Source organism: Dermacentor silvarum, chromosome 8, assembly GCF_013339745.2.
Source record: "Dermacentor silvarum isolate Dsil-2018 chromosome 8, BIME_Dsil_1.4, whole genome shotgun sequence".
In the NCBI taxonomy this organism is placed as follows: domain Eukaryota; kingdom Metazoa; phylum Arthropoda; class Arachnida; order Ixodida; family Ixodidae; genus Dermacentor; species Dermacentor silvarum.
In genome coordinates, this window is record NC_051161.1 from 69,337,200 (window position 1) to 69,350,651 (window position 13,452).

At 45.6% G+C, this 13,452-nt stretch overlaps 1 protein-coding gene across 1 annotated transcript; it reads right to left on the reverse strand.

Annotated features, from left to right (window-relative positions):
- Positions 1-5,130: 5,130 nt before the first annotated feature.
- LOC119461389 (glutamate--cysteine ligase) lies at positions 5,131-8,152 on the reverse strand. Its single transcript, XM_037722686.2, has one exon. The coding sequence runs from the start codon at positions 8,084-8,086 to the stop codon at positions 6,137-6,139; it is 1,950 nt and encodes a 649-aa protein (XP_037578614.1). The 5' UTR covers positions 8,087-8,152; the 3' UTR covers positions 5,131-6,136.
- Positions 8,153-13,452: the final 5,300 nt, after the last annotated feature.

Genomic DNA, 13,452 nt, shown 5'->3' on the forward strand with positions numbered 1-13,452 from the left:
TATGCGGCTGTGTGCCAGTCCCAACCGGATGGAAAATAATTTCTATAAACGGAGCGCGGCCCATTTTCGTTCTTGTTTCCTTTATTCTTCTACAACGGAGTCGCAGACGCATCCCTGCCATAACACGCAGCAGGCTAATAGAGACTGTGTTTGATCTCTCTTTTACAGCATACGGCCGGCAACAGCAGCTGCAACGCCGCTCCCGCATTCATTTATACGGCGCTGGATCATCAATTCGCTATTCATCATGCACTTTACATACTTACATACACTCACTTACATACTTACGTACACTGCCTGTCAACGACAGACGCCCGTGCGTTTTCCTCTAGCTGCGCAACGTAGGTAGGCACTATATAGAGATGTATGTAAGCAACCTCGAGGACAGAGTCACGCCTGCGAAAAACGTGTCATCGCCGCGGCCCGACAGAGAGGGAGCGAGCGCGAGATTCCAGCGCGTCAAGGCGACGCACACACACACACACACGCACACACACCACGTACGGGTCAAGCGCGAAAGCCGCTTTCGCCAGGCTTTTCACACGGGCATCGAGCGATTCGCCTCGGTCTTTGTCGCCTTTCGTTCTGCATGCGACAGCGCTGCACACCAAAGGCGCGCGCGCGCGCGCGCGATGTACTTGCTTGTTTTCTTCTTCGTGCTCGTCGCTAAACGGAAGGACGTACGTCTAGAAGAGATGCTGACGCGCCGGCGTTCGAGACCTGCCGCAACTACGGGGGGCGGCGGCGGATGAGAAAAAAAGTCGCGGGGATTTGCACCCGGGGGCGACCTTCCCCTTTGTGCGCGCGCGCGACTCGCGGGGGCGCGACGATTCACACGTACGGCGCGGCGCGGTGGACACAAGGCGCGCGCGCACAATCGCGCCCCGAATAGGACACGGCGGCGCTCTTTCAAGTCCCCGTCGCCTCCCGCGCTGTTTCGCGCATAGCCGATTTTCCATCCGCTGCCAACGGAGGCGGCGGAGCGCGCAACTCCCGCGGGATCGCGCGAGGAATTTTCCGAGTCAAAACACCTTCAAGAAATCGCCAATAGCGGCGCGCACGGTCCGGCGCGCCTGGAAGGAAATTTATAGACTGAGCTTTCTTTCTCTCCTTCCCCCGACCTCTAAGCCGGCACAACTGAACGCCGCTGCTACCGCGAGGCCGTCGAAGGTCGACCCTCCCTCTGTGTGTATATAGCTGAATATGGCGAAGGCAGGAGCCTCATTTCTTTCTCTTTTACCGCATTTTTTTTTTTTCGATGCCTTACTATTCACCCTACATGCGGTCTTCTGTAGGACTTCTGCAGGTTTTCTTCTACCGCGCGTTTGCGGCCACAGGGGGACCACGGGGGTCCGGCGAAGATGTGTCCTCGAAGCCGGCGAGCCAACCTGCTCTCGCCCTTTCTCCGCCAGTGTCGCTTGTCCGGCGCTCACGGCTCTCTGCAAGACAGCGCTGTAGCCTTTGCCTCGCGCTGTAGGGGTCCGGCGTCGTCCCTCGCTGCAGCTGTGTCGCCATTTTCCAATGGGACGACGTCCCGCGGCCACCTTGCGCGGTAATGGACCGACCCGAGGCACTAATTCGTAGAAAACGGCGCCTCTTCGGTGCACGCGAAATCGCACTTGCAGCACATTCCCGAATACCAGAAAGAAAAAAAAAAAGTTTCTTACGGGTCCATAAGTCTCACCCGTAGCGAGCCTCTGGCCTTAAATGTTTCCTCCTGGTAAGACGTAGGGACAGGCTGCGCGAGAACAAGTTATCGCTCCAGGTCGTTTCGTTGGTCGCCCTTTTTCAGCGTTAATCTATGGCGGCTCGCGAGTACGTTCTTAATCAGCGAGGTAGATGGATCGCCAGATGCACGATACGTGCTTTGATTTTTAGTTTGCCCTGAGCAGGTTCCCTGGCGCTGCAAACAAAAACGGCTATTTCGTTACTGTAACGGAGTCACGATATCGCCGACGACGTTGTGACGGCATCGGGCACAGGTCCCCAAAACGTCAGCAGCACAGACAGCACTAGTCAGCACAGGTCAGTCAATACTACAATGCGACGCAAAATCAATTAAAGCAGAGAAAGAAAAGTAAAGCAAAAAAAAAAAAATTCTACAGGCATTTATATTACGGGTGTATGTGCATTACTAGCTATGCAAATGGACGAACTTTTTTTTTCTTTTTTTTTTATTTCACGCGCTGTCCACTGTAAGCAAATACTCCTTGAGACTTCCATTTACTCTGGTCTTGCATCATTTGACTCCATCCCACACTTGCGAATTTCCTAATTTAATCACATAATGTAATCCTCTGCAGACTTCAAGTGCATTTCCATTGGCAGAAACTTTGTTAGCCTAGTAGACCATGACTGAATCAAAGATCTGCATCACATGGTGTGCCCACCTCCCTCTCAATTGGTACATCATATTAGCAAAACACCCATTTACTCTGATCCATACGATTGTATTTCTGTCTTTAACATTATGTACCCATCAATTTTCGTTCCATCACTTTTGCCTTTCTTTTATCAAGCACCTTGCTTCGAGCATTGTGCAGATCGCAGCCTCCTTGCCTGACAGTGCTGGCTCTAATTATTTTTTATGCTTCCACTTTTACATATGATGAATTATGGTAGCTGTGGAATCTCTGTAGAAGTGGCCTAAAACATTTACGTATGCTTCCTCTCCTTCTTGACTGCTGTATCTTTATGGACTCGAACACGTCATAATCAATCCATGAAGGTCACATAAAGAGGATGGTTATATTTTTCTGACCTTACTGATGGCACGGATGTGATTCATAGCTGAATATACATTTCTAAAGCCACCCTGCTATCAGGACTAGCTGAAGCCAAATGTCGCCCCTGTTCTATTGAAAATTAACTTGGTGAAAATATTATACAGTACTGAAAGCAAACTAATAAACCCATAATTTTTCACTTTTTTATTGTCTCCCTTGTTGTAAGTTAACATTAAGTTATCTTTCTTCAAAATCACTCGTATACTTGAAGTCCTGAGTCACTGAAAATGTGTAGCATGTAGGCGACTACACACATGCCAGTAGAAATTGCTGCATTTCATTAATGAGCTTTCTCTCTCAAATAAAGGGCTGCAAGCTTTTCGAATACAAGGTCCCGTCCACCTTTTATCAAAACGAGTGTTATTCCATCTTCTCCTGCCAATTTTCCTGTGGACATATCCTGCAAAGCCCTTCTAACCTCAACCCTAGTTATACATGGAACTTACACACTTAATTTTAATGTGACTGTGTTGTATTCATAGGCCAGAGTTGAAGTCGAGGGTAAGGCACAAATACAGCAAATTTATAATGACCAAGTATTGTGCCAGGGAGGCTCATTGTGGTGAGGGAGTGTCAATTTGAAGCTCAGTAGGCCTGCCTAATGCCATCGCACCTGGATTAGTCCGGCCCCAATGGCACTCGGCAGATGTCTTTTGCTGGATTCAGGATGCTACAAGCCTAAAAAATGTGGTTGCTTGGATGAAGATTCGAACTGAGCACTTTGAATACAGGAAACACTAAGGCAATAAATAAATAAATAGTATTTGATAAACTAACTGCAACAAAGAGCATCTATTTCTATGTATACATGTACTAGCTGAAGCCAAATGTCGAAGTTCCGTTACCTAATGGGAATGCCCACCAGGCCAAGGTTGTTTTCCATCCAAGATGTCTAAGCAAGTTCATTTAAATGCTATTTTTGTGATGCTGACGAAGTTCTGTTATATGTCAGTTTCTTGTGAGAACTCATCAATTTGCTCAGTGGAAACAGGCAAAAATGACAAAATGGCTTGAACAAAACAATGAGTGCATAAAACAGTTGTTTCAGTGATGTTCAGTGCCATAAACATTCTCTTTATATTTGCCTGTTTGCGTTAATGCTCCTTCATTCATTGTCTTTGGGTAATGGGTACTTCTGTGCACCTGAATTGACGAAATTTCATTTGTGCAAGTCACTACTTTTGCAATGAATGCATTTTGAAAGTGTATCTTAAGAAGTGTCTGCTGTCTATGGCAGTGCTAGTAACTAGGCTTTATGTTGCGGTGTGTGTGTGTAGGGGGGGGAGGGAGTTAGGGTTTCTTCCTCTTGCTTCTTGACAAGATTGGCAAATTCTAGTAGAGAGCAACAGGAACCTATGCAAAGAATGATAGGCTTATGCAAGAACGGCAACCTATACTGCCAACCAAAGATTATTTGGCTATATCTTTAAATTAGCTTATTTGATCTTTTCACCCACATACATACAGATGAGCAGCCCATGTATACATGGGTGCACCCCTTCAAACTCAGGGAGACTAATTGTATACAGACACCGAAGAGCGCATCAGCTAAATATGCAAATCACAACACAACAGAGCATAGATCAGTGTATCACCTGATTTTCAATTGAAGATACATCATTGAGGACTGATTTTGCAAGCTGCATATGCACTGGCACTCAAGCACGTCTATTAGATAAAATTGAAAGCATGCAACTTACGGATGCTGTTTAACATATGTAAAACTGCAACTGGGTGACAGAGAGGCTTATTGTAGCCTCATTCTCAATGACATAGCTCAACATACCTGATTTCGAATCTCAACTACCATGCCTTTTCTTTAGACCTCATTTTGCATTAGTGCATACCCTCTTATAACATCAAACTGATGAGTCCCAAGTTAACAAGCACAGACACATGCATCACGTATCCACTAAAATGCTGTCGCCCTAATTGTGTTGATGCTTGTATTAAAATTAAGCTGTAATGGTACTTACACTTAGTAATTACGTGCACAATTTGCAAGGTTCTCTGGTCAGTAAATGGTGCATTTCCACGTTAAAGTTTAGAGGAGCTTGAATAATTACTCCTGCTCAATACTGAGGTGATGCTTCAGCATGATGTAATCAAGCTTTTATGAAGGAAATTCAATGAAGATGAACCATACTTCCTGTTTCAAACTGTACTGCAAAGAACTACTTGATGCATCGTATATCTGGCATCACCTTATTAGTAGCCACACTCACCCCAATAAGCAGATGGTATTGAATAGCTCTTTTTCAAAGTGTGGTTTGTTGCAAATTAACATACAGAATGCACTGAAGACAATTCACACACAGGTATAGTTTCTAAAAAATTTGCAAAGTCCACTTGGTTCCAACTGTTTATTAACAAGAAATGATCTCTTAAAGAAACAATATCGCCAATAATGATAATTTCACGATACATCACAAGCACAGAGCACATCAATATGCTAACAGGCAACATTTGTTCTTGCAACAAGCTGATGTGCTCAGGGAAGGGCAAGAGATGGTTTAACAAACAATAAACCTTTTGTAAAAACATCTATCACATACATCTGGCGGAATGTCAGGAAAAAAAGACTTCCACATACATGCCCAAAGATTACATAAAGTTGTATGGAACAAAAAGCATAAATTTGGGCACTCATCCTGAGTAAGAGAAGAAAGCACATCCATAACTACGTATATGCACATACATTAAAATGGCTTAATTGTAAAGATAGCATTTGCAAGATAGGCAGACATCAGGCTCTAAAATGGACATGACACAAGCTAATACCATGTACATATGTGCATGTTTGATGTAGAACAAGGTTTTCTTGTGCTACATTTGAATAGAATTCTCTGTGCTTCTAGGTGTTGCATGCAATACTCAAGCAATGGAAGCAGTAACCAGATAAGCAGGATGCAGTTTGAAACAGACTAGATATACAGCACCCATAATTACCATCTACCACAGTGCAAGTATCCACATGCACACATCAGACAAACTAAAACATAATTTTTGTTATTACACTGGAGCTAGACCCCTGGAAAACCCCCGACTAGCACAGCTGTTAGCTACTTTAGTAGCCTTCTAACGTAACATAGTGTTTTCAAAGGCAGCTTGGCATGTTGATAATTTGTTAGCAGGGCCATCTTGTTTATAGTATGTCGTTTTTATTAACTATGTATGTGTGCAAATAAGGCTCACTTTACAATCACTGGAAGGATACAAAAATAAATTATCTCCCGTAGAGCAATAATAACTGCCAACAAACAACTGGCTTCGTGAATAAGAACTGCACGCAGTCGCTCAGCACTCTAGAGGCAAAACCACCATACCGATTTCACTGGTTCATCACAGGCTCATTGTGTGCCTGGCGCTGAAGGTGTGCTAGTTGCATTGAGGATGGCAGATGGAATGTGAGCCTTTGTTTTGCTAGTGGATGTTCCAAACAGTTCAGGACAGCCAACAGACCCATGTTGAATCTTTGACATCAACAAGAGTAAGTCGTAGTTGATTCGCTCACTGACAACAGAGTCCTGCTTGTATTCTGGGTGAGTAGTGATGAATTTGCGTATCCATGACGCAGTTGTCAACAGTTCTCCCGAAGCCCTCTTTTGAATCAGATTGAGGTACTGCTGAATGGTACACTGAGTGTCAACATCTACGTCCATGCTTGAAACAAATGTGCGGATAAGTGGAATAAGACCAGGGAATTCGCCTGGCTTTCCATTAATGATCTCATTAATGCTCATTTGACTAAGGTAATCACGGTGCTCAGTTCCTCCCGGGCTCATTGTGGGGCCCAAGATAGGTGGGCTCATGCAAGTCAGAAGGTCGCTGCGAAACCAGAACTTCTGAGTTCGCACAGCATCACGCTTCTGGGCAGCCTCCATGTTCTGGTCCACTTTTGAGATCGGCATAAGGAAGCTTAGCTTGTACGAGAGAATCACGCGAGTTAGCAAGACGACAAAGACAACATAGGCAGCATTCTCAAACTCGGTCATCTGCAGTTCAGTAGGTCTGAACTCAACGCGCCAGCCAATGCTACTGTTTGGTGGCGGAGGCTTGAACCGCATTGAGTGCCAGTTTGTGGACTGAAGATTTTCAAAGTGGTCAGTGTCTTGTTCATCATTCTGGTCCACCTTCTCACTGAAAAGACTGATGGGGTCCCTGATGAAAAGGTGTGCCACGTGTTGAGCCAAGAGGGGGTCTATGTCGGCGGATCTCAGCCTGTTGTAGATGTCCTGGTCATATACGACTTTCACATCATTGTACTTTTCGCCGAGTTCCGATATGTAGCATTCTATGGTGGAGTAACGGGACTTGCGAATGACAAACTTGTTCTCGCGTAGTGGCTTCAAACCTAGCTCTTCGTCCGTTCTGTCATCAACCGAGCTGACAATCACGTTCCAACGGCAGTCCCTCTCGGTGAGATAACCTCGAAACACGGGTGACGCTGCGCTCAGGGCAAGCATGATAGGGCAGACCGGTGCCAGCTGGTCGTACAGGACACGCGCTTCGCTGATGTTGCAAGCTTGGAATGTAACCTGGAGGCAGCAATTACCCATGCCGAAGCCCATGGAGTCCATGTAGACATGGTCTGGCAACGCCGCTCTGGCAGCCTCCCCGTCGTCGCCGAGCGTAGCAAAGTCCTCGACAAAGGGGCTGGGTGTATTTTTGTCCTTGAAGATGGGCACATTGATCACAACCTTCTTGCCGCGACGTTCGCGGATGTTGCGCACCAGTGTTCTGAAACGCGGGTGGCCCGGAAATGTAGCCTCGTCGGGAAAGAAAAGCGAGCGCATGTTGCTGTCCTTCGGATGAGGCTGGTACACGGGATGCGTGAACCCGGGGCAGCCGAGGCGAGGGAACGTCGTCACGCACAAAACTTCCTCTCCATTTTTTAAGTACGCGATCGCTTCGGCACGCCGGGCCTTCATGTTCGCCTCGACAACGTTAAAGTGGGAAATGAGGCTGCCGTAGGGCTGCCCCGGCGTGCCTTCGATCATGTACGCACCGAACTCGGGTCGCCACAGCGACTTAACATTGTTCGGATCACGGTGCTCTTTCTCCTGGAGGGCTGGCAAAATTTCATTCGCCCTGAGGCTCACCTGAGCGGTCTTCTTGACGTGGTCGAGGTACACGATTACGTATTCCACTTCGTCGCCCCACTTCAAGCAGTCGTCTTCGCGGTCTTTCAGGCGCCGATACAGGTTGATGAACTGCGTGACAGCATGCTCGCGGACGTGATTCGCTAATTTCTTCGTTTCCGGCCACGAAAGCGGTGATCCTTCGCTTAGTAGTCCCATAATTCAGCCGCAAGCACGCGCATTCACGGCAGCCGCCTCCCGTGTCTGCTTTGCACTAATCCGCAAACGCGCATGCGCCGCGCAACGACCGCAGCGCCGCGACCGGCGTTGTGCTACTACACGGTTTCGCTTTCGGTTTCGATTTCGGAAAGCACATCGCTTGCTTGGCGGGCTGTATGTGTTGATTCATGGCGTTGAGCAAACAAAAATGCAACTGGGAAATCTGCGATAATAAAATTTTCTGTCGCTTGTTTATAAAAAAAATCTGCCTTCTTTCTTTGAACGTCGTTATGTCCGTTCTGTAATTTCGGCGATTCTAGAAAGTAGGGCAGCTTACGCAATTCCTGTGATAACAGAGCGAGCCTCTTAAAAATAGAGATAACGAGCGGACAACTTCCTTTACAATGAGCAATCATGGTGCCTTGCGCAAATATTTTTCGGCATTCTGTCTGGTATTATCTGCGCGCGATGTGGTAAGTGCAGATAAGTTCGCTCAGCGCAGCAGGGGCTTTGGTTTCGCTAGCTTATGCAAAGGAAAAAAGAATACAAAAGGGCAAGGCAACTCTTATCTTTTGTTGATTAAGAATCGAATTTTCTCTTTCTGGGCAGCGTTAAAACTACGACTTGTTTTTTGTATCACCGCGAAATGTTGTTTCACAGGCAATCACGCGCTGTCACCTGTGCAGGTTATACGTGCGTCCTTGGTGAGCGATTTTTAATTGCTTACACTCGAAAATTGCGCGCAAGTTGATTACTTTAAACCGTAGATGCCATTATAATTGCGTAATAGCTATGTCGAAACCCTGTAGCCATTACCGACTGTAAATATTTTACGTCCCAATACATCGGTATACGGGAGTTGCCAGTGTAAAGGATTCCGAATTTATTTTGACTATCTAAGTACGTTATTTAGCTAACATGCCTCTATATATCTGAATAGACGACCGCCTTTATATATTGTGCTCTCCAGAATGTGGTCACCATGTCCAGGAATCAAGCTTTATATATATAAAGGAGCCTCTGCAGTGTATCCTGGAATCGCTTTAAGAAAATCTGGAAATATGACTACAAAGAGTAACATAAATCCTCAGCCAGTGCTTGAATAGCGTTTTACGCTAATCTTGTCCGGAATATAGATCTAATTTAAGCTCTCGTTCTTCCCCCTTGCAATTAGAGAATCGAATCAGGTATATCCCTCCATTACCAGTACAGATTCGTTACCAGAGTTCACAAGAAAAATAGATCTCATAACAGAAGAAAATGAATCTATTAAGGCTAATTGCACAGAAGTGTCAGTGTTACCATCCTGTTTTCCGAATCACAAGAATATTATTTTCGTCATGTAGATTTTTAAGCGCTCCCTAAAGCTGGCAAAATATGTTCGCGCCAAGTATTTTGCTATTGCCTGCGTATTTTGGGGCATATCGCATCATATGGTATATTTGCGATTTTGTTTGTACTTTCTATTTTAAGTCGTAACCTTGAAACAGTGAGTGTTCACGTGCATGCATTTGGTGTAGTCTATTCGACGTACTGAATTTTCATTCTGACTCGTCCTAGTCCCACTCGTAACCATGTTTACTGTGATTTTCCTGTCTTGCATGGTTGCACCCGTACTTTATATATTCGTCTTTTTATTCAATTTTTGTTGTCAGCGCGTGACGTCATAGGTATTTCGCCCACCTTTCTATCTCTCATCTAAGGAGGTGCAATATTGCAAATAAATAAATAAATAAATAAATAAATAAATAAATAAATAAATAAATAAATAATTTTTTTTTAATTTACAGTTATGTTCAAATTGCACCTATGGCCGATAGTACACTTCTAATCCTTGAGCTGTATTGTTTGAAGATGCGAACATGAGTTGCACATGAAATCCGAATACATAATCAACTAATTAATAATTTTCACTACTTAATCTTTAACTAATTCCTTTAGTGCCCGTATTGAAATTAACGAATTCTGGCCGGTGTGTTCCCAAGCCACTTTCACTTGGAACGCATTCCGAGGATGACAGATGGTTCGAAATTCTTGTTCCCAAATTGTACAAGGAAACATTGGTTTCCTACTAATTTTGTACTGCAATGCGTTAAAGAGGGTTTTGTTTTAAAAATAGAAGTAAGTGGAACTACAGTGCGTCTTACCGCAAGGTTGACAGCGCTTATCTCAAAATTGGTGCTGGTTTGTGAATTCGCTTCAAGTTGATATGCCTTGATAATTAGCTGAGTGGCAACGTGTGCCATAAGGTAATTAGTTTAAAATTGATCCTCGTTTTCAAGAGGCATCGAGGTAATTATCCTCGTTCTAACTCCAAAAATCTGAGGCATGCGAACCTTGAGGAACAAATGCGTAATCCTTTGCCTTCGGAGCAGTGACGGCCCTCCACTCCATACTCTAACAGCTTTGTCCTTTGCTGCTCCTACAAGTTACCTATCTTCTTTTTAGTTTCGACACTGGTGGAAACTCGTTTGCGTGGCTGACAAATCACTGTCGAAGCTCCTACTTGTCACCATTTCTATTGTTCTTTGTCCGTACAGAGGCATTCCGAATGAAGCCTGTGTAAAGCACAATGGCAGAACCATTCCAGTAGAAGTAACATCTGAGGTAACCCAGCACGATAACGATCTCCTCGAGGACACACTCGACTTCTTTTCTTTTTTTTCGAGGCGTATGAGCACCCGAAAAAAAAAGAAAAAAAAAAGTAAAAAAAAGTAAAAAGGAAAAGCTTCCACTCAGCACACGTTGTTCCCTGCTTCATTTTATTATTATTATTATTATTATTATTATTATTATTATTATTATTATTATTATTATTATTATTATTATTATTATTATTATTATTATTATTCTGTTAGCGTAACTAGCGGTCTCGTGTTTCTGACAGAGACAATCAGGCAGCCGGGATGGAACAGAACATATTTATATAACACTGTCAAAAAGCGCAACGCTGAACAGGAATATGCATAATATAGGTATACAGAAACGCAAAGAAAGAAGTGAACACAACCGAAAAGACCGAACGCAAATATATGCCTCTCATCTTGGTCTCCGTTCGCGCTAGTCACGTTTCCGTTTATTTATTTCTCTCTCTCTCCCTCTTCCTATTCTCAGGTTTCATTCGCTTCCCTCTTCCACACGGTCCGCGCGATTATGCTGAGGGTGTCCTTCGCGCGGGGAGAATGTTACAACATCCGTAGCCGTCTCCCCGCCCCTGTCTCCGGCTTCATCGTATACCGAGCAAGACAAACAAACCAGTACTGTATTACTACCTTTCCACCCCCCTCCGTTTCCCCTCCCCTTCTTCGGCCTGCACAACGATACAGCTCCGTGTCTGGCTGTCATAGTCCGGGACCTTTAAAACAAAAAAAAAATAGTGAAACGAAGCCCATCGCTTCTAGAGGGAAACGCCAAGAACAACTGCTTTACGACGGGCCGCGCGGCTCCGACAAAAAGAACCTGTAGCTCGCGCGGTGCGCCTCTCTTTTCTGCTACACACGGCGCGGTCCCTCCTCGATGCACAAACACAGAATTACGCACGCACAAACCCACTGGAAGCGAGCGGTTTGGTGGTGGAGTGTTGAACCAGTTTATTGTTATTATTTTTTTTCCTTGCCTTTCCGTGTCCGTCTGTTGTTTTGGCGGAACCACGTTCCTTAACCTGATTGCAGGACAACTCCCCAAGCGACATAATGCGTCAAAAATAAGAAGAAACAAAATTTTGTGTGTGTGTGTGTTTGCTTGTGTTATTCCTGCTTTCCTAGCAACGTTTTCCCTCTTTCTCTGCAAAGCGCGCGCACACGCCTATACCGATTTCTTCAGTATCTCCGCCGGTGCGACTAACGAGTTCTGATGGACACAACAACCTCACCCACCACCCCACCTTCTTCGTACTCCATTTTTATTTATTTCCCCTCTTTATCCCGCAGCATGCCCAACGGAGGTTTATTCCAGTCGGCGTACTGGCCCCAGTGCTTTGTCTTTTAGTTGTCGTTCTTTTTTTTTTTTTTTTTCCGCGAGTGCTCGACCTATTCCTTCTATACCGTTGTTTCCGTCGTGCACAATCAGAGGACACGTCTCGCTCGGCGGTCCCGTCGGAACTACGGCGCCCGATGAGAACAGTCGCAGATCCACTTCTTTCTTTTCATTATTCGCAGTGTTCCGTGAACGACGATCACCGAAGCGACCCGAAGGTATCGTTCCTGGTGCCGACGGCTATCCTCACAAGGAAAAGCCGATGAGACAGGCTTGGCTCGACACATGAGGCACATTTAGCGGCTCGTCGTATATACATCCTGAGCCAATCTATAAGCGGCGTGATTGGCGAGTGCGTGTGTGTGTGTGTGCAAGTGCCCACGCAGCTGGGGACGATGGTGTGTCCTTGCCAGGAACGACTGAGAAACGTTCGCCGGACTGCCGAGTCACTAATTGGCCCTGAAGACGGCAGGAGCCGCCCGACAAGGGCTGTCGAAGGACACTGCAGCTACAGTGAGGACAGCTAAACAGTGAGGCGAGTTATGTATACGCGTACTCCCTCCCAGCCGCCATCCACATTCCCCTCCTGCGCCAAATGCGAGCCGCCCGGAACTTTGTGCAACTATGGAAATGGCGTGCCCCTTCGGTGCGTGACTATAGGCTCCCTTCAATGGTCAGGCGGCGCAGCGATCGGCTTAGCCGTCAGCGCCGCCGTGTCAGTTCCGCGAAACACCGAGGCGGCCACTTCTACGAAGGCATGCTTCTGCGGCGCTCATTTGAAACAAGTCGGACGTTCTAAACTGTGGTTTTTAAGGCAATTGAAAACATTGAGGCCCATTTTCGACCACCGACACTCGAGAAAGGACGTCGACTTTACGACAACAACCATGTATTTCGTGTCAAAAAAGTAAACAGGACGGACATCGCAGAAAAGTTCTTGTCACGACAAATAAAGCACGTTTACGACGTCGAACTCAAAGTAAGTTAACAAATAAATAATTTATTCCGCTTAAGTGGGCAAATACGGCCGTAGACGTTTTTCAACTTTCATTTGTAGCTTCAGTATACTTCGAGCGTGCCTTATCACATTTGTCGAGGTTTTGGCGAGTTGGAAGGTAACTTGAATGATTCTTTATGGAGCTTTTTTCTCCGTTGACAACGAGCCTCTAGCATATTCTGGTGTTGTCATTCGGGCTCCAGTGTGAGAGGTTATCATCGCTGAAACATAACAGAGAGCAATCAGCTGACACTAAGCAACACCAAGACTGAACAAATGTGTGCTAGCGTGCGCGAGAGAAGTGCTATTTTGCGAATACTCGATGTGTGCTGCGGTGCACTCCAGCCTTAGTTCTGTTGTTCTAAACGCGAGAAAACGACGGCATGAATGAGCC